Here is a 23,619-nt window from a genome sequence, read left to right on the forward strand (position 1 = left end):
TTACAGCATTAACAATTGCCAAACCTCTTGTTCCAATTTTTCACCTCTTACCCCCCCCCACCCCCTCCCCTAGATGGCAGGATGACCAGTAGATGTTAAATATATTAAAATAGAACTTAGATATACAATAAGTATACCTGACCAAAACATTATTTTGCTGTACAAAAAGAATCAGGCTCTGAATTAGTGTACAATTAGCTTGTGAAGGAAATCAAAAATGCATGTGTGCATAAATATAGGGATTGGGAATTTAATGTAATGGTTTTTAGTCATCTCCCAGAGTTATTTTTCTGGGCATAATTGCTCATAGTCTTAATGTCATTCAGCCAGTAAGTGTTACAGGTGGAACCTGAACCTAGGACTTCTTTATTCCAAAGCAGATTCTTTATCACTGTTGTCTTTTATCACATATATCTAATTAAAATAGTACAAAGAGCCCTGATTTGATCAGTAAGGGCACTCCTTCCCAAAATTTAATGATTTGCAGCGATTGGACTATTTAATTAAATCCGATCATATTTATAAAGCACTTAGCACACGGAAACATGATATAAATGCTTATTCTCTTTCTTTCCTCTTCTCTAATCACTTAGTAACCAACCCTCTAGAAATAACCTTCCCCATAATTAAGCAGGTTTGTTTTATGGTGACAGTCAGGGTCTGTTGCCAACATTCTTTCAGTTCAACATGATTATGCCTGCTCTTTCACCTCCACCTGGCTTCTGTTAAGTTGAGATGAATCTATGTGGAAATCTGTGGGAAAATTATGTGGAAATAATCTTTGAACTAACAGAAAGTTTATGGAAAGAAGAAAACAGAAGCATCCAGAGAATATTCATGTATATAAAAAATGCTTTAAAAAAATACAGATAACAGGACAATAACTTCTACAGGCATGTAAAATAACTTGCGCACAATACCACCCTTTCTTATAACTTATTTAATACAATTATTTCTCAGAGCTTATCTTAAGATAACTATTTCTCAGAGCTGTCATTCCAATATTTCTTCACTGGTAAATTTATCATGACCTAGGGGCATTAAAAATGTTGACATAACATTAACAGAACAATTTGCTTACATTTGATTCCCTAAATCGTGCTTGTGACAATTTAGCCTTCATTTATTTTTATATTTTCTTTAAAACTCAATTCAAAATCCACCACCTACAGGAACACCCCCCCCCCCCCCCCACTTGTTAATGATTTTCTCCTTTAGATTACTTTCATCTAGTCTATATATTTTACATATATCTAGTTATTTACATGTTGCCTCCTTGATTAGAATGCTCCTTCCTCTAAGAAGTTTGTTTTCCTCCCTTTCTTTGTTATCTCCAGTGCTCACCTTAGTGCCTGGAACACAGTAAACAGATATTTAGTAAAATGCTTGTTGATTGACTGAATCTAACCAGGATCTAACATCTTGCAAAAGGCTGAGGCAGTATTTGAAATCTGATCTTCCTGATTCCACGTCCATGGCTCTAGCAATTGGTCCAGCTAAGCTTCCTAACCCTAAGAGGTACCCAAGGAAGGCTCACTGAATGAATTTATTTGATGACCAGAATAACAATCTGCTTTTTAGGACAATCTTAACTGGAAACTATTTCACGATGGGCTTCAATGTATTCTTCTAAATCACTGGGTGGTTTCTTTCTTAGTGGTAGAATAAAATCTGCTTGCCCTGGTGCAAGCATAGGAAAGGTACAATTGATGTATTTCTGGAATGCCTCCCGGGTTTCCAGCAGCTCCTCTTCCAGGAAGTCCTTCCAGCGGGTCATGTTCTCCAGATGGTTGCACTTCTCCTGCAGCTTGTCTTCCGCGAGGTTCAGCTTATTGGAAACATCCTCTATGGCAGCTTTGTGTTGTTCCTCTACCTCCTTCAGCGCTTCAGCAGCTTCTTCCTGCTTCCTTTTTTGGGTGACCTTAAAAGTAGCATTCATCTGGTATTCTGTGGCTTTGGTGATTTCTTGTACATTTTTTTCAAGATTCCTCTTAGAAACAATACCAGCTTCCAAAATTTTCTTCTCATTCTTCCTAAAAATAATGACATAGATTTGGACCATCAGAAGGTTATCAATTAATAATCAATTCAACTATCAGTGATGGAAAGTTAGCACTGATTTAGTGCTGGGGTACAAATACAAAGAATGAAATGATCCCTGCTTGCAAGTTTACATTCCAGTGAGTAAGGCAACAATGTAAATCATTACAGAGAATATATTAAAAATAAATAAATACAAGATGAAAAAGGAATTATGATATAGCAAAAAGCCAGTCTCAAAGTCAGAAGGATCTGCATTCGAATCTTACCTTTGACACTTAATATTTGTGTGACCCACTCTGGCAAATCGCTTAACATTTCTGTGGTCTGGACAACTCTTTAAAAATAGGGGTCAGCAAACTCCCTCCCCCCTCCTCCACCAAGTGCAGCCCATCTACTTGTTTGTTTTAAAGCTGGAAGATATAGTTTTTGGATTTTCAAATAGAATAAAACTTTATTTTTAAAAATGTAAAAGCTGTTCCTGGCTTGCAACAGTTTGGGCCTTTAGGCCAATAGTTTGTTGACATCTGCTCTCAGTGGCAAAGAGAAAATGATAGAGGGAATTTCCTCACCTGAAGAAACCAATGAAATTACAGGAATAGTGCCTATTCCTATCTTAAATATAAGAAAGTTAGGAAGGGAGGGCATTTATGGTTGAGAAAGAACATGGAAAGCTTCATTGTAGAAGAAGGAAGTGTTTGAATTGTACAACTAATCTCTGTTCCTAAATTTCTTTAAATCCTATGATTCACTCCTTCACTCCATCTCAATTATAAACAAGAATGGTCACTCCCTGGATTTCACTTTATCTCATGGTGATCACTTCTGACCAAACACTTAGAGAAACTTCAGCAAAAAATATTTCATCACTTAGAAGTATTTTGGATTGAAAAAGAAAAGAGGATTTTTGCCTGGGGATTTTGGAAGACTACCTTATCTGCTTGTTCACCAGTTCAATAGCTATTTGTTGTTCTTCAGCTCTGACTTGTTCTATTGCCTCCATCTTTTCCTGATGGCACTCTCTCAGGATCTTCTGGATTCTATGGACCATGCGCTGTTCAGCAGCCCTGTTTTCTCTCTTCATTTCCTCTTCCATTAACTCTTTTGTCTCTTGCTTAGTGAGTTCCACTATTTCCTTAAGCAATATTAAAATAAGATTTAAGTAGAGATGATGCTGAATTATACTTTCAATTATATAAATGCATTTAAATGGTTAGGAAGGGTATGGTACAGTTGGACAAATATTAGATTTGGAGTCAGAGGACTTTTGTGTGAATCCTAGCTCTGCCATTTACTACTTTTATCACCTTGAGTAATTAATTCATTTTACTTCTTGGGACCTCAGCTCCATCATTTGTAAAATAGTGGGGACTGCATTAGATGACCTCTGAAGTTCCTTCTAATTCCAGATCTGTAATCCTATGCATAAAGTCTTAGATAATATTTTCCCCTTGGGACTTGCAGCTCTCCTGATAAGTCATAATGTTTGCATAATTCATCATTTTTATTAGCACTATCTTATTATCTCAAATGACTTTGGACAGGATACTTATCCTCCCTGGGTCTTAGTTTCTTCATCTGTAAAATGAAGAGGTTGGAATTAGTGATTTCAGAGGTTCTATGATATTACATATATTAAACATTTCTCAGCCCTGTTAAAAAAAAAAAAGAAAAAGAAAAAAGTATACAGTGTGCTAACATAACTTTCTTGGAGAGTCAGAGTCAATCTTATAAACATATTTCATATATATGTATATATGAATTACATGTAAATATTATCATTAAATTATGAATTATATCATAAATATAGTAAGATCCAAACAGTCTATTATCTACCCCACCAATAAGAGGCTTGAGAAGATTGAATTTTGGATTCTTAGAAATATTTTTTAAGAGTTTTTTTTGTTTCCATCCTTTCTTCTCCTTTTCTCCCTCCCCCACTTTTTATTGTCAGCTATTAATTCTCTTACCTTTCTCTTTTATCAAGCTGTTGACTATTATAATTTTCTTGCATTATTCTCAATTCTTTCCCCAATTTTTTCTATACTTCTCATTTGATTTTAAAAAGCCTTTTTGAGCTCTTCTAGGAATTCTTGTTGGATTTGTGACCAATTAAGTTTTTTCTTTGATATTCTGTTTGTAGCTATTTTCTTGTTCTGAGTTTGTGTCATGAACTTCCCCTGTCCCTATGGTCACTTTTTATGGTCAGGTTCTTTGTTATTACTGTTGTTATTTGCTCATTTTCCCCAGCTTATTTCTTTTTTTTTTATTTTTTTATTTAATAGCCTTTTATTTACAGGATATACACATGGGTAACTTTACAGCATTAACAATTGCCAAACCTCTTGTTCCAATTTTTCACCTCTTACCCCCCCCACCCCCTCCCCTAAATGGCAGGATGACCAGTAGATGTTAAATATATTAAAATATAACTTAGATACACAATAAGTATACATGACCAAAACATTATTTTGCTATACAAAAAGAATCAGACTCTGAATTATTGTACAATTAGCTTGTGAAGGAAATCAAAAATGCAGGTGTGCATAAATATAGGGATTGGGAATTCAATGTAATGGTTTTTAGTCATCTCCCAGAGTTCTTTTTCTGGGTATAGCTAGTTCAGTTCATTACTGCTCCATTAGAAATGATTTGGTTGATCTCGTTGCTGAGGATGGCCTGATCCATCAGAACTGGTCATCATCTAGTATTGTTGTTGAAGTATATAATGATCTCCTGGTCCTGCTCATTTCACTCAGCATCAGTTTCGTGTAAGTCTCTCCAGTCCTTTCTGAAATCATCCTGTTGGTCATTTCTTACAGAACAGTAATATTCCATAATTTTCATATACCACAATTTATTCAGCCATTCTCCAACTGATGGACATCCATTCAGTTTCCAGTTTCTAGCCACTACAAAAAGGGCTGCCACAAACATTCGTGCACATACAGGTCCCTTTCCCTTCTTTATAATCTCTTTGGGATATAATCCCAGTAGTAACACTGCTGGATCAAAGGGTATGCACAGTTTGATAACTTTTTGAGCATAGTTCCAAACTACTCTCCAAAATGGTTGGATTCGTTCACAACTCCACCAACAATGCATCAATGTCCCAGTTTTCCCGCATCCCCTCCAACAATCATCATTATTTTTTCCTGTCATCTTAGCCAATCTGACAGGTGTGTAGTGGTATCTTAGAGTTGTCTTAATTTGCATTTCTCTGATTAATAATGACTTGGAGCATCTTTTCATATGACTAGAAATAGTTTCAGTTTCTTCATCTGAGAATTGTCTGTTCATATCCTTTGACCATTTTTCAATTGGAGAATGGCTTGATTTTTTATAAATTAGAGTTAATTCTCTATATATTTTGGAAATGAGGCCTTTATCAGAACCTTTGACTGTAAAAATATTTTCCCAGTTTATTGCTTCCCTTCTAATCTTGTCTGCATTAGTTTTGTTTGTACAAAAACTTTTCAGTTTGGTATAATCCCCAGCTTATTTCTTAAGTTTATGTTAAAGTTGGGCTGTGCTCCCAGGATGGAAGGAGTATTGTACCAAGCTTCAGGTTCTTTTATGCTGCTGCTTTCAGAGCTAGTTCTGGGTATTTGTGAGTTTTTGGTTCTTCCAAGATGGCATGAACAAAGGAAAGGTGTGGTCATTGTTCTCCTGGCTTGTGCTCTACTCTTTACCCAGGAAAGGACCTTGATCCCCTGTAACTACAAATGCTAGCACTCCGCTTGGCCATGAAAATCTGACTTGAGCCTCTGCTCTCCTGTGGCTGCAAACATTCAGGGCTCCTTTCTGCCTTGGAACTGACCAGTTCTCTACGGCCATAAGCACTCTTCCCTGCCCTGGGACTATGACCAGGGTCTCTTTTCCCATGTAACCCCAGTTGCTAGTGCTCCTATTCATTCTGGGACCACAATCCAGAACTGTCTATGGGCAATGCAATAAAGTCTTGAACCCAGCACTGGCAAAGGATAACTTATAATCTCTTTCTGACCAGTTGTCCAATCCCTTTGCCCTCTATGGGCTAAGAGTTCCCAAAGCTGCCGCCGCCACTGTTGACCTTTTATTTGCTCTTCTACTCAAGAATTTAAGCTTTTAAAGTTGTTTAGAGGGGAAGGAATATGAGGAGAGTTCATTTGAGTTCTTGCTTTCATTCTGTCATCTTTGCTTCATCTAGTTTCCTTATCTGTCAGTGAAATTGCTCCTAGCAGTCTCTTTCCTCACTTTTAATTTATTGCTTCTGATAAACTTTGGGCTTAGAAACCTGATCACATGGGTTGTATTAAGAACTAAAATAAGAGTAAATAGTGCCTTGGTCCTCTGTGTAAAATGCTCCCTTTATTATGTGGAGTTAGTGATATTTCTTTTCACTGGGTTTGTGTTCTAAATAGGTAAGACTTCTGTATTGAGCAGATCCAGATAGATGAGGTGGTACTATAACACATTTGTATTTAGTTAGTGTACTAAATTAAAGTAAATTAAATGATTTATCAATAATCTATCCTGGTTAGAGGAAAAAAAAAACTCATGGATTTAAATCTTAGCTTTGCAATTTACTACTTGTGAAGTGATGGGAAATCTTGACTTGTTTCCTCATCTGTAAAATGAGGGGGGTGGTTTACAGATGAGGAAACTAAGACCCAGGCAGGATAAGTGTCCTGTCCAAAGTCATTTGAGATAATAAGATGATCCTAATAAAAACGATGAATTTCGCAAATGTTATGACTTATCAGGAGAACTGCAGGCCCCAGGGGGAAAATATTATCTAAGACTTTATGCATAGAATCATAGATCTCTTTTGATTCTCGCTCTTTAATACTAATATGATGAAATTCAAAAAAGCTAATCTAAATAAACTTTTTCTTACCAGGATCATACACTATTGACACTGGGAAAAGAATGCATACTTCTTCATCTACTTTATCATCTGCCAATCAGAAGCCTGATAGAATAGCCAGATGGTTCCTTATGTCCTAGATTTTTAATGCCTAGGTCATTAGAAAATCCTTAATTAATAGCTTAAGCCTTAGTTTTTTGAGGTAATTAAGTCTTAAGGGTAGTTTCAATACTTTTTTAGAAAAAAACTAGTCTAGCCTGTGTGGTATGAGGTTCAAGGAAAAACTTGTGCAATCTACATGGGAGGCCCTAGGAAATACTGTTCTTCTTACAGAAGATGAAATAGGTGATTGTATAGTATCTTATCAGTTAATGATGCTAGGCAAGTGAGGGGAAGTAAAGAAGTATTTATAAAGCAGCTACTATATGCAGAAAGCTGACAGTAGAGTTCTGGATTTGAAGTCAGAAAGATTCAACTTCCTGAGTTCAAATTTGTTCTCAGACAGACACAGTCTACTGTCTGGTCTTGAGCAAGTCACTTAACCCTATTTGCCTTAGTTTCCTCATCTGTGAAATGAGCTGGAGAAATAAATGGAAAAACACTCCAGAATCTTTACCAAGAAAACCTCAAATGAAGTCATGAAACTAATTGAAAATGATTGAACAACTATTTGCTAGGTACTGTATTAAGAGTTTTAAAAATATTATTTGTAAATAATTATCATTTGATCCTTACAACAACACTGCAAAGTAGGTGCTGTCATCCTCATTTTGCAGTTATACAAATTGAGAGACAGAGGTTAAGTAAGTTGGCCAGGGTCTTGCTTTTATAAAGTACTTCATTATTATGTATCTGAGAAAGAATTTGAACTGAAGGTCTCTTGACTCCAGGTCCAGTATGCTATCCATTATATGACTTAACTGCCTCTATAATTCCATATTCTGGATGTTCTGGAAGTTAGAACATCTTTTGCTGCTTTTTATATTCTTCTCTATTGTCTGAGTGAGCATCCTTTTTTTCAAGGTCTACAAAATGCTTTCTATGTATTATTCTTATTTAATCCTCACAATTTTATAAGGGTGATACTATTATTTTCCAGATTTTACAGTTTAAGACACTGAGACTGAGGGAGTGATTTGCCCAGTGTCACACATTGCCTTCTATGTGTCAAACAGAATGGAAAAGCCCTGGGGACACCAAGACCAACATGAAGTATCTCTACTCTAAAGGAATTTACACTCTATTGAGTAATAGAGAAAACATATATTTATCTTAACTATAACTTGTTTATATATAGTTGTTTGAATATTGTCTCCCTCTTTATACCGTGGGACTGTCTTTGCCTTGCTTTATATCCCTAAGACTCAATATAGTACCTAGCACAAAATAGGTACTTAGTAAATGTTTATTGATTAAATATACAAAAAAATTTAGAAAATAGAGGGGGGCTACTAGTTTATATATCTACCCCATCCTTAAAAACCCAGCAGTGAATATTTTCAAAGCTTGCTGTGGTGTTCAAGATATAAACAGGGTCCTCCAGATAGTCCTTGCAGAATAAGAATCCGTATCTCTTCCACCACTAATATGCCTAACCTATAAGTTGCATGGGAATGCATAAATCATTTTATGAGGTTTTATGACATTTAACTCTCGAAGGAGTTTTTATTAAAAACGTTTTCGATGAAGAAGTTACAAATCAAGACTTTTTCTGGTTTTAGTCATAAGCACCATATGCATAGCCAGTGCTTGTACCTTATGTGATCTTTCAGTCTCTCCTTCTATGTGAAAAAACCATTCTTCCCATCAAGCTCTTTGCAGATAAAGGGCTACACAAATGTGATGGATAGTAAGCAAGAAAACAAACGAAAGAAGTGTGTGTGTGTGTGTGTGTGTGTGTGTGTGTGTGTGTTTGGAACAAAGAGAGGGCCAGTTATGTTGGACTGCAGAATGCAAAGGGAAAAAATATGGTCAATGAGACTGGAAAGATAGTTTGGTTGAGGCTGTGAAGGGCTTTAAAAGTCAAAGAAAGAAAGCTACAGGTAACCACATATTGGTTGACTACAGAAGTAACATGATCACATTTGTGCTTAAGAAAAATTACTTTGGTAGCTGTGTAAAAAGGAGTTTAGATTGGCAAGAGATTTGAGGCAGTAGATTAATTAGAACATTAATTAGAATTAATTACTCTAGGCAGGAGATGATGAGAGCCTGTATTCTGATTGTGGTGGTATGAACAGAAACATTAAAGTGCAAGTAATGTTGTAAAAGTAGGGACATAGCAAGATTTGGCAACTGATTAGATATATGGGGTCTGAGTAGGAGACTTGGAAGGATGGTGGTATCTTCAACAGAAACAAGGAAGGTTAGAAGTGGAGTTAGCTTGGTGAGTAATGAAATATGATGAATTCAGTTTTGGTCAGATAGAGTTTGAGATTTTTCAAATATTATTGTTCTATAAGAAACAACCAGCAGGATGATTTTAGAGAGGCATGGGGAGACTTACAGGAACTGATGCTAAGTAAAGTGAGCAGAATCAGGAGATCATTGTACATGGCAACAACAAGATTATATGATAATCAATTCTGATGTACTTGACTCTCTTCAACAGTGAGATGATTCAGACCAGTTTCAATGATCTTGTGATCAAAAGAGCCATCTACACCCAGAGAGAGGACTGTTGGAACTGAGTATGGTACACAACATAGGATTCTTCCTCTTTTTGTTGCTGTTTGCTTGCATTTTATTTTCTTCATCATTTTCTTTTCTGGTTGGATTTTTCTTATACAGTAAGATAATTGTATAAATATGTATGCATATGTTAGATTTAACACATATTTCTACCATGTTCAACATATATTGGACAACTTGCCATCTGGGGAGGGAGGAAGAGAAGAACTGGAACACAAGGTTTTGCAAGAGCTAATGTTGCAAAATTATCTATGGATATGTTTTGAAAAATAAAAAGCTTTGGGATCCTTGATATCAGAGAGTGAAGTTTGAGTTTTATATAGGTTGAGCTTAGATTTGTAACCGTTTCTATTCTCCCTAAGATAAAAGAGTTCTTGACCTGAATCCATTTATGTAATACTAAAGGAAGATGCTCCTAAATATAAACAACACAGTGAAGGCTACCATATCTTAAAAATACTCTTCTGTGAATTACAGAGCCACTCAATATCTTCAGAATATCCCAAACTTTAAAAGTATGGAATATTCTGAAGATATTGAGTGGCTCTGTAATATGTGCATATATGGTATTTCATTTGCTCTTTGGTACAGTGCTTCAACATTGGTAGGTATCCCCATTTTGTAAATTTAGAGACTGAAACTTTGAATGCTTAACTCATTTGTCCAAGTAATCAGAAGATAAAAGCCAACCTGGGGACTAGATACCCATCAAGGTATCCTAACTGCAGTCACTCTTTTCACTATCTTATACTAAGCTATCAATCAGCATTGGAAAATAATTTTCTCATTAATGCTCCATAGGTTAAATACAACCCTGAGTAATGGTCAAAGAGAAAAAGGAAGGAAAAACACTATTAATGCAAAAACATTAAACAAAAACAAAAATAAAAGTCAAACAGTTATTGAGGGACATAAATTAATTTGCAAAATAAAACCCAAATACTCAATTTCAAATGTATCTATGCAATCATGCTAAAAGAACTCTGTAGATGCAAGATTCTTTTTTCAAGTATTCACACCTAATATCTCTCCTTTACATAGAACTTTTCAAACACATTTCTAACAGTATCTTTCTGAATTATCAGGATCGTTCTTGCTATTCTCATTTTATAGCTGAGGAAAATAAATTTCAGAGAAATTTTACAAAGCAAGGACATATTAGCAGATTTCTACAAGAACTAGCCTGATACTTTTGGTCCAAATGCAGAATTTTCTACCATACCTACTACTTTTCTGCAAATATAATCTACTTTTTTTTTTTTTTAAGAACAAGGTATCTCTCTCTCTTTCTTTCTTCTGTCTTCTTCAAGCTTCCAGGTAACACAGTTATACAATGTTAAATAGGCAAAAAGGCAAAGGAAAATCTAGTATCTATTTTTCTCCCCAAATGCTTTGAGAACTCTCACAATCCATTACAATTTGACAATGTTAGATTGGCTCCAATATACATTTGAGTGGATGTGAAAGAAATTGGTGCCCACCATCCCATCTCCCCAGTTTCTCACTATCCTAGTCATTATTTTTTGCAAAACTGTCTGCCTTCCGGCAATAAATCCTAAAGCAATTTCTCCCTGCCACCTTCCCTTTGGCTTACTGACATTGGGATTCTACTCCCTATTCTTACCACAGTAATCCTTCTTTTGAATAACCTGACTTTATAATCTTATAATCATGAGGACATTATATCACATTGCCCAAGTAGAAGCTAAACTTTAAGCGCAATTTCCCCCAACTACTTCCACAGACACAAGCTGAGTAACTATGGGCAAATCACTTAACACCTTTCAGTCTCATCTTCCTTATTTATGAAATTAAACATGAATAATAACATCCCAAGACTGTTGTGAGGATCAAACGAGGTAACATGTGTAAAGGGCTTTGGAAACCCCAAAGTACTTTATATGTAGCTATCAGTCTGTTGTTGTTGTTGTTATAGCAGCTGTGTCTCCTGGATGGGAAATCCAAATGGCTGCTCTGGAGCCTATTTCTCAGAGCACATTTTCTGAAACCAGAGACAATCAGCGAAGCTTCTGGGCTGGGCTTCTTCCTGAGAAGCCTGCCAATTTCACCTTTTCGCTTTTTAGTTGAAGGCTGGATCTAAGAGATGCTTTCCTGTGTGAAGCCTGGATGCCTCCGTGGTAGGAAATGCTTAAGTATTATCTGTGCCTTGGCTAAAATCTGCCATGTCTACAAGGTGTAACAACATGGCTGCATCTTCCCTTTCAGCATGGTGACCCACCTTGAAGGGAAAAGCATCACTGCGTAGCTATTTACTATTGGTCTCAGAAAGACAACCCCATTCCTCCTTTTCCTATTAGCTCCTCTGAAACTTTTATGATCCCATCATCCCACCCTATCTTTCCCTGAAGAGTACTGCCCTCAATCTTCCATATGATTCTGTTTCATCCCATTACCTAAATTTCCCCCCACTCACCCTGAGTTTACAAATATACCAAACAACTCAGTCCAAACCTTGATTTCATCTTCATGTTCTTCCTTTAACTCTTTTATTTCCTGCAGGTGTTTATCATGGATTTTCTTGACAGCTTTTTTCACTGCCTCATCTGTTATAGCTTCAACCTGAAAAAGTCAGACACACCCAGAGATAGATACAGAGAGACAGAGAGAGAGAAAGAAACAGCCACAGAGACAGAGACAAAGACAAAGAGAGAAAGAGAGGGGAGAGAGACAGAGATACAGAGAGTTGAAAGAGAGAAAACAGAGAGATACGGAGACACACACACACACACACACACACAGACAGAGACAGAGAGACAAAGACAGAGACAGAGCCAGAGAGAGACAGAGAGATGGGGATGAAAGAGGGAGAAGAGAGGAAGAAAAGGAAAGGGGGAGAGAGAGAAGAGAAATTCCATCTAAGAAAATCCATCAATTTATTCTGAGAGATGGCAAAGTCAGTTTGCCATTATCCTGGTGAATAGAGCAGCAAATCAGAATTTACTGACAGCTAGCTTAGAAAGCCATGTATCCATTTACTTGTGGACTCTACTCCCCCCTAGTGACCAACTGCACATAGCCTGCACCAGAGAGAGATGCCCTATGTTTTAGACTGTTACACATCAGGGGGCAATCAGTCTATTCTCAGTAGGAGCTCTTTGCAGGAAGATCGTGCTCAAGAAGAATGGAGGAGTTGTCCAGAGCTCAACCCTTCTCAGTATAAGGCTTTTGTATTGTTTTTGATGACAATTCCCAAAATATCATAAATCAAGGATTCATAGGTTTAGAACCCTGAAGATTAATAAACTCCCCCATTTTACACACTAAATCTCAAAGTGGCAAATTAGTCAAGTTCTCAGAGATTGAGAATAGTGTCAGAAATATGTGACTTTCTCTTCTATCATGATGGGTTCCAGGAAATAAAGATGATAAAAAAACTTTAAAATATTAATATTTAAATTAGTTAATAAAAATATTAATTAAATTAAATAATTTAAATATTAATCTAGTCCAAAACCTTTACTCCACAGTTAAAAAACCAAGACAAACCAAGGCTAAAATAGTCAATTCTGGCCCAAAGCCAAAAAGTGTCAGGATTAGGGTTCAATCCCAGTTCCTGCAGCTCCAAATCTAATTTTTTTTTTAATCACTCCATCATTCCACAACATCTCTACAATCCCTCAGTGAATCATTTGTGTAGCAACAAATTAATATAATTAGAATGGAAGGGAACATTTTTAGGAAGGATTTTGTATCTCCAGAATGGTAGACTGGAGTCACTGTTTTTTAAAGGTAATTGTCAAAGTCTGGGGGACTCCAAATTGCTTGTTATATAGCTCCAGGATTTCCAGCAGAATGAAGCACAGATCCATAGATACAAGGGGCAGGTTTGGAGGAGGAAGGGAAGTTTGCCAAAAAGAGGCTCTAGCAATATAGAACAGATGTGTCCCTTACCATATTTTTCTTGCATGCATATTGTCTGCATGCATGCATGCACAGTCACTAAAACATACATATACATACGAACATGCTATAATTTTTTTTAAAAAGACCTTTTCCAGAATTATATGGGATACTTTTGAACAGAACATAAGAGATAAGACCTCAATCTTGATGTAAGACTTTGTAAATAACAATTTTAATAGGTTTCAATATTTTACCTTTTCCCATACTTCATCCTGTGCTGCTTTAAGAAGTGCGTCCAGTTTATCAAAATGGATTTTGTCTTCATTTTGATGAATCTGAATTCCAATATCTGTATATTTGAATGAAAATCATAGTATCTAAAGATGGCCTTTTTGTATTATCTTTTGATCACCTTTGTCTGCACTCAGAACCTACTACAATGCTTTGCACATAGATAGTGCACAATAAATATTTGGCTGGGGAATAAATGGACAAAATCCAGTTATGACCCATTTTCACTTGAAGATAGTTTCTTGACAATCCATTTCAGAGATATAAATAAAAGACAACATAGTGTAATTTTTAAGTCAAGATTACCTGGGGTAAAGTGCTCCTTCTGACAAATGCTATGTGAATGGCTGAATTAATTACCCAATGTCCCAGTCAAATCTTCAAAACTACAAATTACACATAGCTGCTTATTTGCATGGCTGGAGGAAAATTTCATGTTGAGAATTCCCCCATATATACTTTTATGAGTTCAGTGCCTTCAGGTGTGGGGTGAAATAGAAAAGGAACTAGGAAAAGAAGGAAGAGAAGTACGCTTCCTCCTTTTCTTCCTCTTCTTCCTCCTCCTACTATTATTGCTTCATATTTGAGAATTAAGCACTTTCACATCAATGATCCTATCTTATATTCATAAAAACCCAATGAACATTTATTACACCCATTTTACAAGTACCTAAAACACAAAAAGTTCTAGTATTTGGGTAGTGTTGTGTCTGACTTTCTGTGACCCCTACTTGGGATTTTCTTCACAAAGATACTAGAGTGATTTGCCATTTCCTTCTCCAGCTCATTTTACAGGTGAGGAAATTGAGGTCATCAGGATTAGGTAACTTGCCTAGGGTCACACACCTAGTAAGTATGTGAAGTCAAGATAAATATTCCTGACTCTAAGCCCAGGGCTCTATCCATTGCATCACCCAGCTGCTCTCCTCCAATCCTAGGGAACCCTAAATCCAGAAGATTCAGGTACCTGGTTGAGATATGCCTACTCAGAACTAGCAATCTTCCCTAAGGTTGATCTACTTATAACATCCTCAAGGTCATATTTCCAGTCAGTTGGGAAAAAATTAGAAACTAGGATTGTTGCCTAGATTTTTTCCTTCTTACAGGCAAGATTGATGATTTTTAAAAATTCATTGCTTTCCACTATTGCCCCATAGATTAAGTGAAACTGTGGCAACTCAAAAGGAAGGCCCAGTTAAAGAGAAAGACCCCTCCCATACCTCTAATTCCTCACTTTTGCCTTTAACTCCTCCCAAATTAGTAGAGGCTATCATCCTATATCATTTCTATCTCCAAACCCTTTAGCCTTTTTGCCTTCTCCCTAGGCAAGTGAAGCTTGGTGGAGATGTCAACATTTAAAGGCTTGTCCCCTCTTTCTCTTCTGAGCCTTTTGATGAAGATTTAAGAAGATATGATATAAGTAAAACACTTATCCCAGAAACTTACACAAAGGCACATCTATGAACATCTATGAACAAGTATCACAAACATCACATTAGCAATATAGTAGTCATAAGTGGTTAAAGAGCTGGGTCTGGAGTCAGGAAGACTCATTTCCATGAGTTCAAATCTGTTCTCAGATACTCACTATCTGTGTTGCCCTAGATATGCCACTTGTCTCAGTACTGGTGTCCCACCCAATGATAGTTGGCTAGCAGATGATATTGAATGGTGGACCTCTTTACTATAGAGGTTGCTTCCCTGGATGATGATTGTGGGGGCTGGTTGGAAACTAGGCTGATGTTCATGTTCATTTGCTTAGGACAATATTCATTCATTCATTCAGTCAGCATTAGTGCTTCTGTTCCAGGGACTCAGATACAAAAAAAAGAGCAAAAGACAGCCTGAAGACACTCATAATTTAATACGGGACATAAAAGCAAAAACTCCAACAATACACAGAGAAGCTGCATACAGAATGAATAGGAAGTAAATAAGAGAGAAAAGGCACTATCATTGAGGGGTTGGGAAAAGTTGCCAATAAAAAAAAATAGGATTTTAATTAGGACTGAAAGGAGCTAAGAAGTGAAAAAAGAGAGAAGTAACTTTCATTGAGGAGTTGGGAAAAGTTGTCAATAAAAGATAGGATTCTAATCAGGACTGAAAGGAGCTAGGGAAGCCAGTAGGCAGAGATGAGGAGAGAGCATTCCAGGCATGAGGAGCTGTCAGAGAAAATTACCAAGCTGAGAGACGGAGAGTCCTGTTACATGGAACAGCCAAGAGGCCAGTATCATTGGATCAAAGAGTTCTTGGCAGGGACAAGATCTAAGACCAGACAGGAGGCCAGAGGATGAGGGTTCTGAGCCCCAGAGCATTTTATATTTGATTTTGGAGGTGATAGGCTACTGGAGTTTATTGCATAAGGTGATGACATAATCAGACCTGCTCTTTAGGAAAATTACTTTGATGGTTGAATGGATGATGAATTAGAATGGGGAAACACTTAAGGCAAGTAGACCCTCAGCAGGTTATGGCAATGATCTAGGTATGAAGTGATGATGATTTTGCACCCGGGTGATGGCAGTGTCACAGGAGAGAATGAGGCTTATTCAAGAGATGTTACAAAGACAAAATTGACAGGTCTTGGCAACAGCTCAGAAATAAAAGGTAAGAGATAGTAACAAATATAAAATGACTCCTAGGTTGTGAGCCTGAGGGACTGGGATGGTGTTCACAGAATCTTTTGAGTTGGGAGGGACCTCAGTAGTCTGTTTCTTTTCAACTTTCATTCATTGCTCCTAATTTTGTTTTTTTGTGACCAAATAGAAGAAATCTAATTTTTCTTCTGACTTAGTGATACTTCCTCTTCTAAGTCTTTTCTTTCCCACATCAGACATTCCCAGAGTGAAAATTGAATGACTAAATATTGATTGGGAAGACACATGATCAAAAATTTGAAACGAAAGTTTATTTTATAGCATATAGTGAAGATGATGGTATGCAGATCCCAAATTTAACATTAAAGATATTCTAATCTTTTAGATTACTATTAACATTATAAGTAATTGATTCCTTTTCTCTCTTTGGGGAGCACATAAAATGGAACACACACATTAGCTACGTGAGACTTTGAAATACTGAGCACTGCATTGAAATAACCTGCAAAATATCAAAAGAATAAATCAAGTTATGCTCATCTTACCCTGTCATACATACAATTCTGTCTGGATTCACCCATTTTGTATTTGAATTAACATTTTGGGTTCCCCAAAGGGCATCTGCTATCCTGAATTTCAGGGACAATCTTGTGAATGACTACTCTTAAAATTATAGTTCATAAGTCCCCATTGATGGGCTTCCCATGAGCAATTAGTCAGTAGACTCAATTAACTCTTGGAAAAGATATTTACTCAACAAAGCATTTGTCCCCTTCATACTCTCCCACATATAAAGCATATTCTCCCACAATGAACCCTGGGATGAATAGGAGAGTAGGCACAAATTTAAAGTGCAATTGCAATAGGCATATGTGTAGGGGAACTTTATGGCCAAGACAACCCATAACTCCAAACCTTGAAGTCCTTCTTTCTAGAGTCTTCATGAAATTCATTGGCAATTGGGGCATCATGCCAGTGACAAAGACTGGCTCTGTATAGTACACAGGATTTTCAATTGGACAGGTCAATTTACTTCCAGGTTAGACTGGGCAAATTACTTGGCCAATAAGTTGACTTAGAAAGTGTGGCATCTGTACTGAAAAAGGCTTTTATCTGCTGCACTCTCTGATGTGGAGCTATCTATCTATCTATATAGAGAGATATATATTTATCTCTCTCTCTCTCTCTCTCTCTCTCTCTCTCTCTCTCTCTATATATATATATATATATATATATATATATATATATACTCTAGCACCTTCAGTCTCAAGACAGTTGGGATTTACTCTGCTATTTCAGCTGGGAAGTTAGTGTTCCTATCAGCTGAATATGAAAGTCATTGCTATCTGACTGCCACAAGATCTTGACTAACAATCATAGAACTCTTCATATTGAACAATTCTTCATGGTTTAGAACTAGATTCCCTAAGTGAGGGGACCTCATACTAACTTAATGGTGACCAAAATTCTTACTGGATCTTATGCAAATACTTGGAGATACAGGTAGTGAGTTGGTAGTGAGTTTCTAGAACAGGTTTATTGTCTCTATTTTTTCTTTTTCTTGTTTCTACTTTACTTTTTTTCTTATCTCATACTTTTCATATACAATTTAGTTACTCAATGGAATTATTCAAGACTTCAGAATCCCTTCCAAGGAGAGGAATCTTTTATTTACATTCAAAGATCTTACCCTCATACTTCATTGTCTATATCTTTTCCTCTTAAAGCAGCAATTCTCAAAATGTGCTAGTGAGTCTCTAAAATCCTTTAAAGGTGGAGGTATGGAAAAGTGAGATCAAAGCTATTTTCAAAATAGTAATAATATAATTTCTATGTTATAGAAAATTCTGTGTTATGGAGAATTTGCATAAGGCAAGTGCTCACATAGAAGTCAGAAGCAGCACAAGGACACTCAAGGTTTTTCTGAAGAATTTTAGTATCAATTGTGAGACATGGGAGATGCTGGCACAGTAATTTTTGACATAGCAAATATTAACAGATATGTCACATTAACAAATGCTCTTTAGCGGAGGAGGTCTGTAATAATTTTTAAAGACTGTAATAAGATCATGACACCAAAAAATCTGAGGATACCTGATTTATACCTTCAATTTTGTTTCAATCTAAAAAAAGGCATAGCCTTACACAGGGACAAAGAAATACTGTTTTTGAAGTAGAAAGTCAAATCGGGTCAGTAATCAGTTAATTATTCATATTCCATTGACTCTAGAAAGTTTAAAACCTTTTGACAACTGACAAAAGTTTCTTTTTGAAAAGTTTTTTGAAATATTCTTTTGAAAACTAACAAAATTCCATTTTAAAAGGTATTTCACTGTAATCTTGTATTTTTGTTCCTATACTATTTTTTTTGTGTTAGTATAATAATCTGAAGAATATTTTCCATTGAATTTTAACTCATATTCCTGCTTGCAAGTTTCCCAAGAGAACTGGGATCTCTTGTATGCCTCTTTATCTGTGGATAGTGGGAATGAGTTTATACGGTATTATGGACTGGCCAGACCGTATTTGGAAATCAGCCTTTGATGGTATTTGACTTCCTGGAGTCACTGCTTACTCAGCCACATGTGTGAGAATATCAGTCTGAGGGTTTAATCACTTTCCTTAGGAACAAAATGAGACCTATATAATGTCATTTTCAATAGTTTAAAAAAAAAAAAAAGGTTTACTTTGCCACAGCAAGAGGAGGATATTAAACAAGGATAGGCCTTCAGAGCACCTCAAGTTGATTCAGATGTGCAAAGTTCCTCTGCCTGAGCTGTCAACCATTTCAGAGAAGAGTATGAGATGCCTCATGTTTGTTTTGTAGCTCTGAAATGAGTATGATGTCAATGGTGTGAACCTTTATTCCCCTGAGTCAACTAACTCTCAAGGATAGTCTTCATACTTTGGGGTAAAAACTAGACTAAGCTGTATGGGAAAAGGATTGGATAAACAGTCTCTACCACGACTGCTAGCAAAGAAATGAAACTACATCTAGGTATATTAAGTGTTATTATAAGGGCAATAACAATAAACAAAAAAGTTCAAAGGAGCATTTGGGATTACTGTAGGTTACCATTTTATAAGGCTCAAACTCAGCCTGGTATGTCTTTCTGATAGGAAAACTGGGGATGAAGAAACAAAGAAAGGAATTTGTAATTATATTCCCTACATGAATTATCAAGGGGATCAGGGAATATTTCACAAAAGAGATGACATTTGAGCTGGCTCAAAAAGATGGCTAGGATTTTAAAGGATAAGAATGGGAAAGGGGACATTTAAAGTTATGGTGGAAGGCACAAGGCCTTAGGAGAGCACTGAGCCCAGTGCCTGGTCCACAGTAAGCACTAAATAAATGTTTACTGAATGACTGGGAGATTGTCATTTGATGCCATGATGAGAGTAATTTGAAAGGTAAAGTCCTACAAAGAAGATACATTAACTTTGAATCAGAATTTGGGTTCTAATTCTGGTTCTATCATTTATTTTATGTGAGCTTGGGCAGCTAAGTCATTCAACTTCTCAGGGTCTCAGTTCCACATGTGCAAAATGAGAGAGACAGACTAGATGGTTTCTAAAATTCCAAATCTACTTCTATGATCCTCTGCTCTGATGTGGCTACACTATAAGGCATACAAAGCACAGAAAGAGAAATAACTTATAGCACATTTGATGGCTACAGAGCACTATATTATATGTGACAAAGGCAAAGCAAATATCCCTGTTTTGCAAATGAAGAAATGGAGATTCAGAGAGGTCAGCTAATGAAAAGCAGAATTTTGACTCAAATTCTGGTCTGCTGATCTCGTCTGGTGTTTTTGTTTTCCTACTGTAAGATAAAGTTGAAACCAAATTATGCTCTGAATATTAAAAGTGTAATGACCACTAATTGTGAAATATTCTACACACCTCCTACTAGACATGATCATAAACTTGATGCAGAACAAGACATTTTTTTTTTTTGGATATGGACAGTGAAGAAATGTTTATACAATAAAGTTTGTTTCATAAAGGTTTGCTTTTTCCTTTCCTTTTTTTCCTTTCCAATAATGTTAGGGAGAAGTAGGAAGAGAAAAAATTAAAATGCTTGACAATGAAAAAATATATTTAAAAAATCCCAACAGATTATGAAGGGCTTCAAAGTCACATGAAAGATTTTGGATTAGGCTCCAACAGCAGTAGATTCCACCAACTGAAGATTTTGGAGCAGGTAAATATTTTCAGAACTTTTGCAGTGTTGAGGTTTTAGAGACCAAAGAATTGAGTATGAATCTTGGCTATGCTCCTTTGATTAAGCAATTCACCCATCTGAGTCTCACTGTTTTCATGTGTAAATAACACAGGGGATAGACTAGATGTTCTCTGAACTCTAAATAAATTATCCTATGAACTGAAGAAAGGCAACTACTGAAGCTATGAAAGTAGATGCCATCAGCACAGAACAGAGAAGTCAGTTGAAGAAAGGAACACAGGAAATATCTAGATATAGCAAGTGAATGTACATATATAGTGTAGCATGAACAATGCATACTTGTGGATCAATTTAAAAAAAGCAACAAAGGAGACAAATTCTCTTCCAGAAGTCACATTAGTTCTTTCTTTAAGTGGAAATCCACTCCTTTACCTAGCTCAGTTACTTAGACACCCTAAAAAAAGTATTTTTTATATTATATGGTTGTGATGAAGGGAGCCCTGAAACTCCTGCTCTCTCTCTCACTTTGGGGGAAATGGTTGAGAAACTGCACAAACCCTTGGCAAAGCTCTTCCCTGAGAGACCTGCCCTAGGAAATCAAGATAAAGTGCTTTCAGTCTGTTTATCTTGGTGGGACTAGTTGAGTCCAGGACCACTCTTACTTAGCCCGACCTGAAGATCTGGATTTAACCTCTATTGAGTTGGAGATTAGTCCAGGGACACTCATTCAAATGGAACATTTCTATTCAATTCTAAAAATGTCTGATTTCCATTGACCCCCAGCTTCTAGGCTAAGCTTCAATTATAAAAAGGGGCAAGTGGGTTCAATTCCTTGTAGAGAGCCCTAAAGCAGGAATCATGCCAGGCCAAGGGACCTCCCTTGGCTAGCTGCCTGAGAGGGACTCTCTGCTGGTGAGAGGACATTCTCTTTGTCTCTTTCACACATTTCCCTAACAGGACTATATCTATCTTCACCTCTCTGTCAGGATTTCTCTGCTAGAAACTTTCTCTCTTTCTCTGCCAGGATGACTCTGCTAGACCTTTATTTCTTGTCGGGACCTTGCCACTAAGGAAGTCAGCCTGCAAAAGCTGACTTCAATAAACTTTTTTGCCAGTCTACCTTTTTAGGTTAGTAAATTCATTTATGAAGGACCTGCACCGACCAGAAGGGGTTCCCACAACTTTCTGCTCTGCCGCAAACTTCATCATTTTTGGTTCCCTGACCTGGAATCGAGGGGACCCGAACCTCATCAGTTGAAAGATCTTAATAGATATTATGGTATAATAAGCCTTGTTCCTGTGACGTAAAATTCTTGCTTCTGATGCATGATGGCTGTGTAAATCTGTGCAATTCACTTAACCTCTCAAAAGCTTGAAGCATACTCTCTCAAGACCACAAATTAAAATTGCCAATCTGCAGTACTAGAGAGTTTATACCCTGGGAATTCTCTATACTGGTGAAATCATAGATCTGAACTAAAAAAAGGTTGGAAGACACACAAGTGGATGATCATTTAACTTTAATTAACAAACATAAAAACAGATAAGACAGTAAGGTGACAGAAAGACTTAGATCTGTCACTACAAAATATTAGTGCAACTAGAGATCATAAACTTACTTACCTAGTATATCCTTGTGAGTATAAAACCTTGTCTTAAATGGTTTGTATTCTTGGATCTGTTCAAAAGCTTCTCCAGTAGGTGGTGGTGGTATTATTTTATTACATACTGCACAGCAAACAAAGTTTTCGAGATTTGGATTCCGAATCATGGTTGAATTTAAGACAATATTTGCAATGTAGAGTGGCTAAAATTGTCATACTAATATTAGGAAAAGCAGCAGTAAGGATTTTGAAGGATAATGATCTTTTTGGCAGACTAGAGTGGTTTACTGTTTCAAAGTGAAGTCTGGAGAATGGCTTGAAGATTAAATCATTCACCATTATGAATTAGAGGAATCTTTACAAATAAAAAACATTGGGACAACCAAAGGACCTTCCTGCATGGAGATGAAAAGGTGGCTTTACTGAACATTGACCTTCAGACTAGAAGTTATAAACTGTCAACTTACTTAGCAACTGTTGCCAGGGTCAACCTTTGCTCACAAAAGTGTCTAGAAATGACAAAAGAGATTACTATGGAGTACTACAAAATTTTCCAGATGTTTTGCTTTGAGGTATTTGAATAAGACTTCAGGCAGTACATCAGATTGTGTATGAATGAAAGGCTTGGTAATGTAGCAATAAAACTAAAGTTTGGGAAATGACACTACAATTTAGAGGGAAAATGAAGTCAGCTCCTTAAATAATCCTGTCTGGTTTCCTAGGCTATATAATTAATAAATCTGCAAACTTCCAAAATAGTTGATATAAAAAGTGACTTGACACTCAATGTTTTTATCTTTCTTTCCTTCTCTGTTCCTCTCTCTTCTTTCTACTTCTTTGCTTTTTCTTTTCATTTGGTTTAAGACTTTCTCCCTTTCCCTTCTTCTCTTTTGTCTTATCTATATGTATTAGATAGGATGAAAACACAGAGCCACTAAATGCCAAAATTGGTGCTCTTATTATTCTCACCTTTTTTCTTGTATTTGGATTTTTATTGATTAATCGTTTAAAATATATCCTGAATTCCTCATCTTTAGAATAAGAGTGTAGGACTAGAACAAAATTCTTAAGCTTTTTTTTTTTTTTTTTTTTTTTTACATTATAGACCTCCTTTGACAGAAATGTTTTTAAGTGAATAAAATAAAATGAACAGGATTGAAAAAGAAACTAATCTTACTGAAAGATAATCATAACAGTATTAAAAACAAACAAACAAAAAAACAAGTTCAGAGATACCAGATCAAGAACCTGAAGATTGGATAATCTTTGACAATCCTCTTCAGGTGTAATGCTACAGTAATTCTCCTCACTTAGGTTTTTCCATCTTAGTTATCCTTTAGGATCAAGAAGAAATGAGCAAATTCTTCTCAATTTTAGAGATAAAAGGATCTTTTAGAGATTTGCCCAATCCTCTTTTTTTTGCACAGATAAGGAAAATCAGCCTTGAAGGTTGATTTTGCAGATAGTCTTCAAGGTCCTTCCCATCTCTAA

General features: G+C 36.3%; 1 protein-coding gene across 1 annotated transcript; it reads right to left on the minus strand.

Moving 5' to 3' along the window:
• Positions 1 to 1,531: 1,531 nt before the first annotated feature.
• Positions 1,532 to 22,565, minus strand: C4H6orf163 (chromosome 4 C6orf163 homolog). Its single transcript, XM_003769265.4, has 5 exons — positions 22,148 to 22,565; positions 13,699 to 13,793; positions 12,053 to 12,160; positions 2,973 to 3,175; positions 1,532 to 2,033 (listed from the first exon to the last, which is right to left on the minus strand). The coding sequence occupies exons 1-5, from the start codon at positions 22,293 to 22,295 to the stop codon at positions 1,589 to 1,591; spliced, it is 999 nt and encodes a 332-aa protein (XP_003769313.1). The 5' UTR covers positions 22,296 to 22,565; the 3' UTR covers positions 1,532 to 1,588.
• Positions 22,566 to 23,619: the final 1,054 nt, after the last annotated feature.

The sequence above is a fragment of the Sarcophilus harrisii genome, chromosome 4 (genome assembly GCF_902635505.1).
Source record: "Sarcophilus harrisii chromosome 4, mSarHar1.11, whole genome shotgun sequence".
In the NCBI taxonomy this organism is placed as follows: Eukaryota; Metazoa; Chordata; class Mammalia; order Dasyuromorphia; family Dasyuridae; genus Sarcophilus; species Sarcophilus harrisii.

Coding starts and splice junctions, on each gene's coding strand:
- C4H6orf163 (XM_003769265.4), bottom strand. CDS start 22,295: ATGATTCGGAATCCAAATCTCGAAAACTTTGTTTGCTGTGCAGTATGT. Junction 13,794..22,147: donor TACTCACAAGGATATACTAG/GTAAGTAAGTTT, acceptor TCAAATATACAG/ATATTGGAATTCAGATTCAT. Junction 3,176..12,052: donor AACATGAAGATGAAATCAAG/GTTTGGACTGAG, acceptor ATATTGCTTAAG/GAAATAGTGGAACTCACTAA.